General features: G+C 45.2%; 1 protein-coding gene across 1 annotated transcript; it reads right to left on the bottom strand.

Moving 5' to 3' along the window:
* Positions 1 to 2,568: 2,568 nt before the first annotated feature.
* LOC106572917 (transcription factor Sox-18A) lies at positions 2,569 to 6,830 on the bottom strand. The gene is made up of 2 exons (XM_014147500.3): positions 6,046 to 6,830; positions 2,569 to 5,069 (listed from the first exon to the last, which is right to left on the bottom strand). The coding sequence occupies exons 1-2, from the start codon at positions 6,446 to 6,448 to the stop codon at positions 3,682 to 3,684; spliced, it is 1,791 nt and encodes a 596-aa protein (XP_014002975.2). The 5' UTR covers positions 6,449 to 6,830; the 3' UTR covers positions 2,569 to 3,681.
* Between the last annotated feature and the right edge of the window lie 3,477 nt (positions 6,831 to 10,307).

Genomic DNA, 10,307 nt, shown 5'->3' on the forward strand with positions numbered 1-10,307 from the left:
ACCCGCCATTTTACAGCGAACCCACCACACACTGCTGCTTCCATGATCGCTATGAGGACAACACACACACACACACACACACACACACACACACACACACACACACACACACACACACACACACACACACACACACACACACACACACACACACACACACACACACACACTGCTGCAGGAATCATGATCCCAGCAGTGTGTGTTGTCCTCATAGGTACCATGATCCCAGCAGTTTGTTAGAAGTACCGTCCAAAGTGTGGTCTTTGCCCCGTTATGTCACCAAGAGTTCCCTTGGAACACACAAACACATACACACAACATTAAGTACAGCCTAAATGCTGACATAACAAATATTTTAAAACTAGACACATTTTAACAGTTAGATCCTCGTAACTTATTAAGAAATCCAACTCTCTTTTTCTCTAATCCAAAAGTTAATTGAGTGTTATGGAAACAATAAAAAAAAATCTATTTCTCTTTTGATCTACTTTCCTTCTCTCCCTGCGTAAAGAGAGAGCCTCAAGGCGAGAAACAGTATATCTTTCTCCCAAATGGCACCTTTTTAGTGAAACACTGTCGACCAGGACCCATAGAGAACAGGACAACACTGTCGACCAGGACTCAGGGAACAGGACAACACTGTCGACCAGGCCTCATAGGGAACAGGGCAACACTGTCGACCAGGACTCATAGGGAACAGGGCAACACTGTCGACCAGGACTCATAGGGAACAGGACAACACTGTCGACCAGGACTCATAGGGAACTGGACAACACTGTCGACCAGGACTCATAGGGAATAGGACAACACTGTCGACCAGGACTCATAGGGAACAGGACAACACTGTCGACCAGGACTCATAGGGAACAGGGCAACACTGTCGACCAGGACCCATAGGGAAAAGGGCAACACTGTCGACCAGGACTCATAGGGAACAGGACAACACTGTCGACCAGGACCCATAGGGAAAAGGGCAACACTGTCGACCAGGACTCATAGGGAACAGGACAATACTGTCGACCAGGACTCATAGGGAACAGGGCAACACTGTCGACCAGGACTCATAGGGAACAGGGCAACACTGTCGACCAGGACTCATAGGGAACAGGACAACACTGTCGACCAGGATCCATAGGGAACAGGACAACACTGTCGACCAGGACTCATAGGGAAAAGGGCAACACTGTCGACCAGGACTCATAGGGAACAGGACAATACTGTCGACCAGGACCCATAGGGAAAAGGGCAACACTGTCGACCAGGACTCATAGGGAACAGGACAACACTGTCGACCAGGACCCATAGGGAAAAGGGCAACACTGTCGACCAGGACTCATAGGGAACAGGACAATACTGTCGACCAGGACTCATAGGGAACAGGGCAACACTGTCGACCAGGACTCATAGGGAACAGGGCAACACTGTCGACCAGGACTCATAGGGAACAGGACAACACTGTCGACCAGGATCCATAGGGAACAGGACAACACTGTCGACCAGGACTCATAGGGAACAGGGCAACACTGTCGACCAGGACTCATAGGGAACAGGACAACACTGTCGACCAGGATCCATAGGGAACAGGGCAACACTGTCGACCAGGACTCATAGGGAACAGGACAACACTGTCGACCAGGATCCATAGGGAACGGGGTGAAATTTGGGACTCAGCCGTTTGCGTTCTGTTGTTTCATTCTTGTTAGAATTGTTTTCGTTCAGTCAGCGATTTGGGGGAAAAACAGGTTCATGCGCCAAAGTAATATAGTGGTGATAAGAACTCCACAAGGATGGATTCAGACAGTCAGTTGGCTTAAAGGTTACACACTGGAGAGATCTGTCTGTCTGTCTGTCTGTCTGTCTGTCTGTCTGTCTGTCTGTCTGTCTGTCTGTCTGTCTGTCTGTCTGTCTGTCTGTCTGTCTGTCTGTCTGTCTGTCTGTCTGTCTCTCTGTCTCTCTGTCTCTCTGTCTGTCTTTTTGAGAGAAAAGAAAGAGGACAGATACTCAAAGTAACAACATGTTTTGTCAACCACAAAACACTGACTAGATTGAAGTGTCTAATATAGACTAGTGTCTAACATAGACTAGAATAACCCCTAAAAATAACCCCACTATCATGTCTAACATAGACTAGAATAACCTCTAAAAATAACCCCACTAGCATGTCTAATATAGACTAGAATAACCCCTAAAAATAACCCCACTATCATGTCTAACATAGACTAGAATAACCTAAAAATAACCCCACTAGCATGTCTAACATAGACTAGAATAACCTCTAAAAATAACCCCACTATCATGTCTAACATAGACTAGAATAACCCCTAAAAATAACCCCACTAGCATGTCTAATATAGACTAGAATAACCTCTAAAAATAACCCCACTAGCATGTCTAATATAGACTAGAATAACCTCTAAAAATAACCCCACTAGCATGTCTAACATAGACTAGAATAACCTCTAAAAATAACCCCACTAGCATGTCTAACATAGACTAGAATAACCCCTAAAAATAACATCGGAACTAAAATATGAAATCTGAACTAACTGAACAACAGGAAATGAAAAATCCTTAGAAATGACTTTATTTATTTTGTAAAATATTTAAAACGCAATATATTCATTTACAAAAAGCCCTCTTCAATTAAAGAAACAACAACCGAAGTATAACATTGGAGAAAAAAAAAATATCTATGTGTCAAAAGCAATGTTGTAATTACAATGAAATACTGCATGAAATAATGCTTTTATTTTTGCCTGCTTGATTTAAGTGCAGAGCAACTGTTTTTGGTTTTTTTATTCTTAGATTATTATTTTTTTTTAACCAAAAGTAGTTTTTACCTGCTCAACGCGGTTCTTAAAGAGGCATTCTGGGAACAACAACAGGAAAGAGGTCAAAGGCTATATATCCTTCATGTAAATGTCCTAAAATCCATATCCTAATCCCAGATTCCCCTTTTTTTTTTATGTCTGGTGATGGAAATTAAAATATGAACAAGTGTTTTGATGTAAATAGAAAAAAATTAGAACCTTATTGAAAACAAACTCATAGTCTCCTAACATTGCATACTTCATAAATTCACATTGTATTGAAACAACAATCCTAGTCTTTCATTTGTAAAATATATATTTCATTAGAAAGATTTGGAACATGAATGGTCTTCCTATACATATATTTGTGACCCAGTGCAAATAAAACAGTTTTTCATAGAAATAATTCAATAAAAATCTACACAAATAACTCAAACAACATGAAATTAGGAATACTGTATAAAAATGGCAATAACCAAAAAAATAAACAGTTTATCATTATAAATGTTCTGCCTGTCTGGACAGTAAGTAGAAGAGCTCAGTAGTCTTCAGTGGTCTGTTGTGGTCTGTTGTAGACTATAATGCATTGTAGTAATCCTACCCTGAAAGTCCTTAAAGGTCAACTGCAGACCTGGGTCAAGTACATTAATCCAATGCTTTCAAAAATGTCTTCTTTTTTTTTTAGGTGTACTTGCCTTAATTTAGCGTTTGCACTTCTGTGGCCTATTCCATAGTGCAAACTACACCAAATGCCACTCCAGTATTACAGTATGTTTAACATACTGTATTTGACCAACAGGTCTTGTAGGCTGCCCTAGACCATACTAGACACTGGCACACAGCCATAGACTAACAGCAGTCAGTAAGGTGTCTACCCAGTAATACAGGTACTGTAGTAGACAGCACTACTCGCATCAGCGAGAGCAGAGATGAGAGGACTACTCTGGCTCTCCTCACAGATCCTCCCTAGTGGTTTAGAGAGGGGTGCGTTGGTATACCCCTCCAGAGCTTTCGACACGGGGACACTACCATACCCCTCCATGGATTTAGAAACGGGAACGAGGTTACTCCCGTACCCCTCCATACGAGTCCTGTTAGCACTCAGGTACTGGTCAAACTCATGGCGGTCCACTTCTGTCCAGAACTCAACTGATGTCAGGCCTAAGTGGTTGGATCCGGTCTGGTCTACGGAGTCCAGGGCCTGGGGTTTAAGGTTGGAGGTGGGGGCCAGTGAGGAAGAGGAGGACTCGGGTGGGGGAGAGAGCTGCCCCAGGTGGGAGGCCTGGGGGGTGTCTGGTCCAGCGTTGTTGTACAGGTAACTATAGTAACCAGAGGACACAGAGGAGACAGAGGAACTACTGATGGACTGGTGGGGATTGACTGGCTCAGACAGGCTTATAGAGGAGCCCTGGGGGTTAGAGTAAGGACTGGGAGAGTTCGTAGGCTCTGGAGCCTGGCTAAGGCACTTTTCCTGGGGAGGACGACAGAGCAGGGAGCCCCTCTGGCTCTGGCTAAGATGGTGATCATGACCACTTTGGCCCTGACCCTGATTATGCCCCTGACTATGCCCCTGACTGTGCCCCTGACCCTGATTATGCCCCTGACTGTGCCCCTGACCCTGATTATGCCCCTGATTATGCCCCTGACTGTGCCCCTGACCCTGATTATGCCCCTGACTATGCCCCTGACCCTGATTATGCCCCTGATTATGCCCCTGACTATGCCCCTGACCCTGATTATGCCCCTGACTGTGGCTGTGAGGATGACCATGGGCGTTATGGTGATGGCTGTTATAATGGTGGTGTTGGTGGTAGTTCCTCCAGGTGCCATGTAGCTCCACGTCCTCCTGCATGTGAGGGGGAAAGAACACCCCTCCTTCCGCACCCCCCTCCTCCATTAAATCCAGTGGGGACATCTCCGGTGTGGGCAGGCCGTAGCTCAGTGTGTCCCCAGTGTGGAGGTCCCTGAAGTGGCCTAGTGGAGGCAGAAGGTGGTGGTGGTGTGAATGAGGATGAGGATGTCCATAACCATCCAGAGGGTGTCCGTAGACCTCCCCTACCCCAGGAACCCCTGTCCCTCCCTGGGTTAGGCTGTGGAGCAGTAAACCCGGTTCTACCCGTTTGAGCTTTTTGGCCTGTTTCTTGCGACGCGGGCGGTACTTGTAGTTGGGATGGTCCGTAAGGTGTTGGAGGCGGAGTCTCTCGGCCTCCTCAACGAAGGGACGCTTGTCCAGAGTAGTCAGAGCCTTCCACGACTGGCCTAAAGATAATAATAATAGTAACATATATATATATATATATATATATATATATATATATATACATTGTTGTCAACAATACCATTATTAGCAACGGTAACGCAATCAGCATCATAATGATAATCATTATCAACATTACCAACATTATCAACATGATTGGCGTCATAAATTTAGTTAAAATCTACATCCAATTATAAACTGGGTGGTTTGAGCCCTGAATGCTGATTGGCTGACAGCCGTGGTATATCAGACCATATACCACGGGTATGACAAAACATGTATTTTTACTGCTCTAATTACATTGGTAACTAGTTTATAATAGCAATAAGGCACCTCGGGGGTTTGTGGTTGTATTGGCCAATATACCACGGCTAAGGGCTGTATCCAGGCACTCCGCTATGCGTCGTACGTAAGAACAGCCCTTAGCCGTGGTATATTGGCCATATACCACACTCCCCTCGTGTATTAATTGCATAAAAAGAATCTGTACAGCTCTAAACATATTCTGGATGGAGTTTTTTTATTTTTATATTGTAGATACTAAGTTATGCTGTTGCATAATAAAAGCCAAACTAAACTAAAAAAAAAATCTGTTTCTTTACTCTCAGGAAAAACTATGTGCATTAAGCAGTACTGCACATATTGAGCAATGAAACCATTTTACATGTGGTTTTGGCTTGAACAAGATGTAGTACCAACAGTAACTAAAGTCCTACCAACAATTAGAGTTGATTTAACTGATTCATTGCGGTTCGTGACATTCGCAACCTCATAAACCGTCCTAAGAACACCACAGGAAAACACGCTTTAATATTTCACACAGTCATGAGTCTAAAAAACATCCTGAATACTGTGTGTGTGTGTGTGTGTGTGTGTGTGTGTGTGTGTGTGTGTGTGTGTGTGTGTGTGTGTGTGTGTGTGTGTGTGTGTGTGTGTGTGTGTGTGTGTGTGTGTGTGTGTGTGTGTGTCATATCATACCCAGCATCTTGCTGAGGACAGCATTGTGGAGGTCTGGGTTCTGAACGGCCAGTCGTTTCCTCTCGTCTTTAGCCCAAACCATGAAAGCGTTCATTGGCCGACGGATCCTCGACTCACCCCCTGCTTTCCCCTCAACGTTGCCCAGGGAAGGTGCTTCTGGGTGGGTCGAGTCAGGGCTTCCTACCCCTGTCCCTGGTTCAGCTCCGGCCACTATCCTGGCCTCTGTGCGGCCCCCAGTAGAGCCACGATCTCTAGATCCTCCATAAAGAGGGGTCTGGTCGAAGGGTCCTAGCCCACGATCAGAGCCTGGGCCGGGGGAAGAGACCCATGGATGGCCCCTGGCTCCGTCCCGGCCTGGTAGAGAACTGGCCTCGCGACAGTAACTAGACTCAGATATATTCATTCCAGCTTAAACAAACTCCTGTTTAGTTTTTGTTGTTGTTGTGTTAAGTTCTGTCTGTGAACTTTTGTATTTCTGAACACAGACAACGAGGAAAAGGCTAAAGGTTTTAAAAAGCAACAGTGTTCAGAGAAACCGAAAGAGACGGAGGTAAGAGAAGCAGAAAGCCCAAAGCAAAGCATTGACCTCTGAATGGTGTGAGACGGTTCAGTAGAAACCAAGAGTGTCCTGAAGGTTCCACGACTCTTTCTCTCTCTCTTTCTCTCTCTCTTTCTCTCTCTCTTTCTCTCTCTTTCTCTTTCTTTCTCTCTCGGTTTTCCAGGACCTCTTGTAAAAGAGCGTTGTGTGTGTGTGTGTTTCTCCTCTGTTATCCTCCAGGGCTGGACAGTTTGAAAGTTGTGGTGAGGGTTGAAAAACCCGTGGTGTAAATATATACGCAGCCTAAACCAATCAGACGCCAGGGAGACTAGCAAGGCAAGCGGGAGGGGTCGGCAGTGGGAGAGTTCCCCCTCCTTTCCTCCTCCTCCCTCCCTCCCTCCCTCCCTGCCCCCCCTCCCTCCCTCCCTCCCTGCCCCCCCTCACTCCCTCCCCCCCTCCCTCCCTCCCTCCCTCCCTCCCTCCCTCCCTCCCTCCCTTCCTCCCTCCCTCCTCCCTGCCTCCCTCCCTCCCTGCCCCCCCCCTCCCTCCCTCCTTGTCCTATCCGCTCAGTGCTCACACAGAGAGATGTAATCTGAGAGGACCATTGTTTCTGCTCACCCTCTCCCCCCACACACACACCACACACACACACACACACACACACACACACACACACACACACACACACACACACACACACACACACACACACACACACACAGCTTCCCCAGCCACGCTGTGTGTCTCTGTCTCTCCCTACCTTCCTCTGCCTCCCGCCTTCTTCCCCCAGAGTCCCTATCCAACCCCCCTCTCCCCCGCCCGCCCTCCCTCCCCTCTCCTCCCATCATCTGAGGCTATGGCTGTGGTGAAAGGAGACCACACTCAAAGCCTTGCTCGTTAGCGGTGCAGCTCTCTCTCTCTGTCTCTCTCTTCTCTCTCTCTTAGACTTTCTTTTAGAGGCAGAAAACAGAGAAGAGAGCTGCACAGAGAAATACGCTGAAACACATAAGATCGGACACTAGCACTCAATAGTAGTCACAACCATGAGGTGACACTCGAATCTTCTCAACATGGTCTCATTAGAACAAGTCAAAACTGTGACGTTGATGCCGAATTTGACATATATCGCCCACCAATAATAATTTTAAAAAAAACATTAGAACAAACTGTCCTTCTGATGTTATCGAAAATAATTATCGAAAATAATTCACAACTTATCACACAGACTTGTTGCAGCAACAATTAAGTCATGTGATATGTTGAACCATTACAGAAAAAATGGTTTGACAAATGTAAAAGAGAGGGAAAGGGATAATCCATGCTGTATGAGGCATTAATGGCTGTTTTCCTCCTTGGTCCTTTAACCCAGGAGGTAACGATCAATCCTAACAGAGGACACTTTAACATGTTATACACGGTAAGATGGGAACTCTTTCTCTGAGGACGTGGCCGGTAAAACCATTTGTTTCGTAGAGATTGGTGAGAGTGTGGTTGTCCTATGGCTATTTTGCATACAACCGTACCACAGCTTTCTGGGAATGGTACAGGATAGTTGCTAGGCTTTGGAACATCCTCAGCACATTTTAAGAAATTTCACCAAAAAAAAAAATATATATATATATTTTCTTAGTATTTCATTACTTTAACGGAAAGTTGACTAACAGGTCAAACATGGTTACATTTAATTAAAAATGTTGGTAATGTTCTAGGAACATTCTCCAACTGGTTTGACATTGGGAAAGTTCTCAAATAGTTCAGAGAAGGTTAAGAAACAACCTTCTTCTGTGGGAATTTCAGTACTTCAGTATAACGTTTCCAACAGATTTCCTCATGGTTTCTATTTAAAGTAGTGTTCCCAAATTGTTCCGAGAAGGTTAAGAAATCTTTCCATGAAAAAACAACACACAAAAATGTTTGTGACGTACAGAGAACATTCTAAGAATGTTATGTTATTTAAAAACATATTAATATACAATTTATCATAACAGCATATCAGTTACAACATTCTAGTAACTATCTGTAGATATGATTTGGGATTATCCAAATCAAGTGAAACACAAATTGAATTTACAGTGACAAGAAGAAGTATGTGAACCCTTCGGAATTACCTGGATTTCTGCATAATTTCACAGATATCCAACCTAACCAACCTGCCCTCAAAATACACCTCTGCTGTCTTCAACCAGGATCTCAGCGATCACTGCCTCGGTGCTTGCATCCGAAATGGGTCCTCGGTCAAATGAACACCCCTCATCACTGTCAAACGCTCCCTAAAACACTTCAGCGAGCAGGCCTTTGGTAATCGACCTGCCCGAGTATCCTGGAAGGATATTGACCTCATTCCGTCAGTAGAAGATGCCTGGTTATTCTTTAAAAGAGCTTTCCTCACAATCTAAAATAAGCATGCCCCATTCCAAAAATATTGAACCAGGAACAGATATAGCCCTGGGTTCACTCCATACCTGACTGCCCTTGACCAGCACAAAAACATCCTGTGGCATACGGGATTAGCATCGAATAGCCCCCGCGATATGCAACTTTTCAGGGAAGTTAGGAACCAATATACACAGGCAGTTAGGAAAGCGAAGACTAGCTTTTTCAAACAGAAATTTGCATCCTGCAGCACAAACTCCAAAAGGTTCTGGGAGACTGTAAAGTCCATGGAGAATAAGAGCACCTCATCCCAGCTGCCCACTGCACTGAGGTTAGGAAACACTGTCACCACCGATAAATCCACAATAATTGAGAATTTCAATAAGCATTTTTCTACGGCTGGCCATGCTTTCCACCTGGCTACCCCTATCCCGGTCAACAGCCCTGCAACCCCCACAGCAACTTGCCCAAGGCTCCCCCATTTCTCCTTCACCCAAATCCAGATAGCTGATGTTCTGAAAGAGCTGCAAAATCTGGACCCCTACAAATCAGCAGGGCTAGACAATCTGGACACTCTCTTTCTAAAATCATCAGCCAAAATTGTTGCAACCCCTATTACTAGCCTGTTCAACCTCTCTTTTGTATTTTCTGAGATCCCCAAAGATTGGAAAGCTGCCGCGGTCATCCCCCTCTTCAAAGGGGGAGACACTCTAGACCCAAACTGCTACAGACCTATATCTATCCTACCCTGTCTTTCTAAGGTCTTTGAAAGCCAAGTTAATAAACAGATCACCAACCATTTCGAATCCCACCGTACCTTCTCTGCTATGCAATCTGGTTTCAGAGCTGGTCATGGGTGCACCTCAGCCACTCTCAAGGTTCTAAACGACATCATAACCGCCATCGATAAGAGACAATACTGTGCAGCTGTATTCATCGACCTGGCCAAGGCTTTCAACTCTGTCAATCACCACATTCTTTTTGGCAGACTTAACAGCCTTGGTTTCTCAAATGACTGCCTCACCTAGTTCAAGAACTACTTCTCTGATAGATTTCAGTGTGTCAAATCGGATGGCCTGTTGTCCGGACCTCTAGCAGTCTCTATGGGGGTGCCACAGGGTTCAATTCTCGGGCTGATTCTTTCTCTGTATACATAAATGATGTCGCTCTTGCTGCTGGTGATTCTCTGATCCACCTCTACGCAGACGACACCATTCTGTATACTTCTGGCCCTTCTTTGGACACCATGTTAACTAACCTCCAGACGAGCTTCAGTGCCATACAACTCTCCTTCCGTGGCCTCCAACTGCTCTTAAATGCAAGTAAAACTAAATACATGCTCTTCAACCGA

This window comes from Salmo salar, chromosome 15 (genome assembly GCF_965601325.2).
Source record: "Salmo salar chromosome 15, fSalSal1, whole genome shotgun sequence".
NCBI classification, from domain to species: Eukaryota; Metazoa; Chordata; class Actinopteri; order Salmoniformes; family Salmonidae; genus Salmo; species Salmo salar.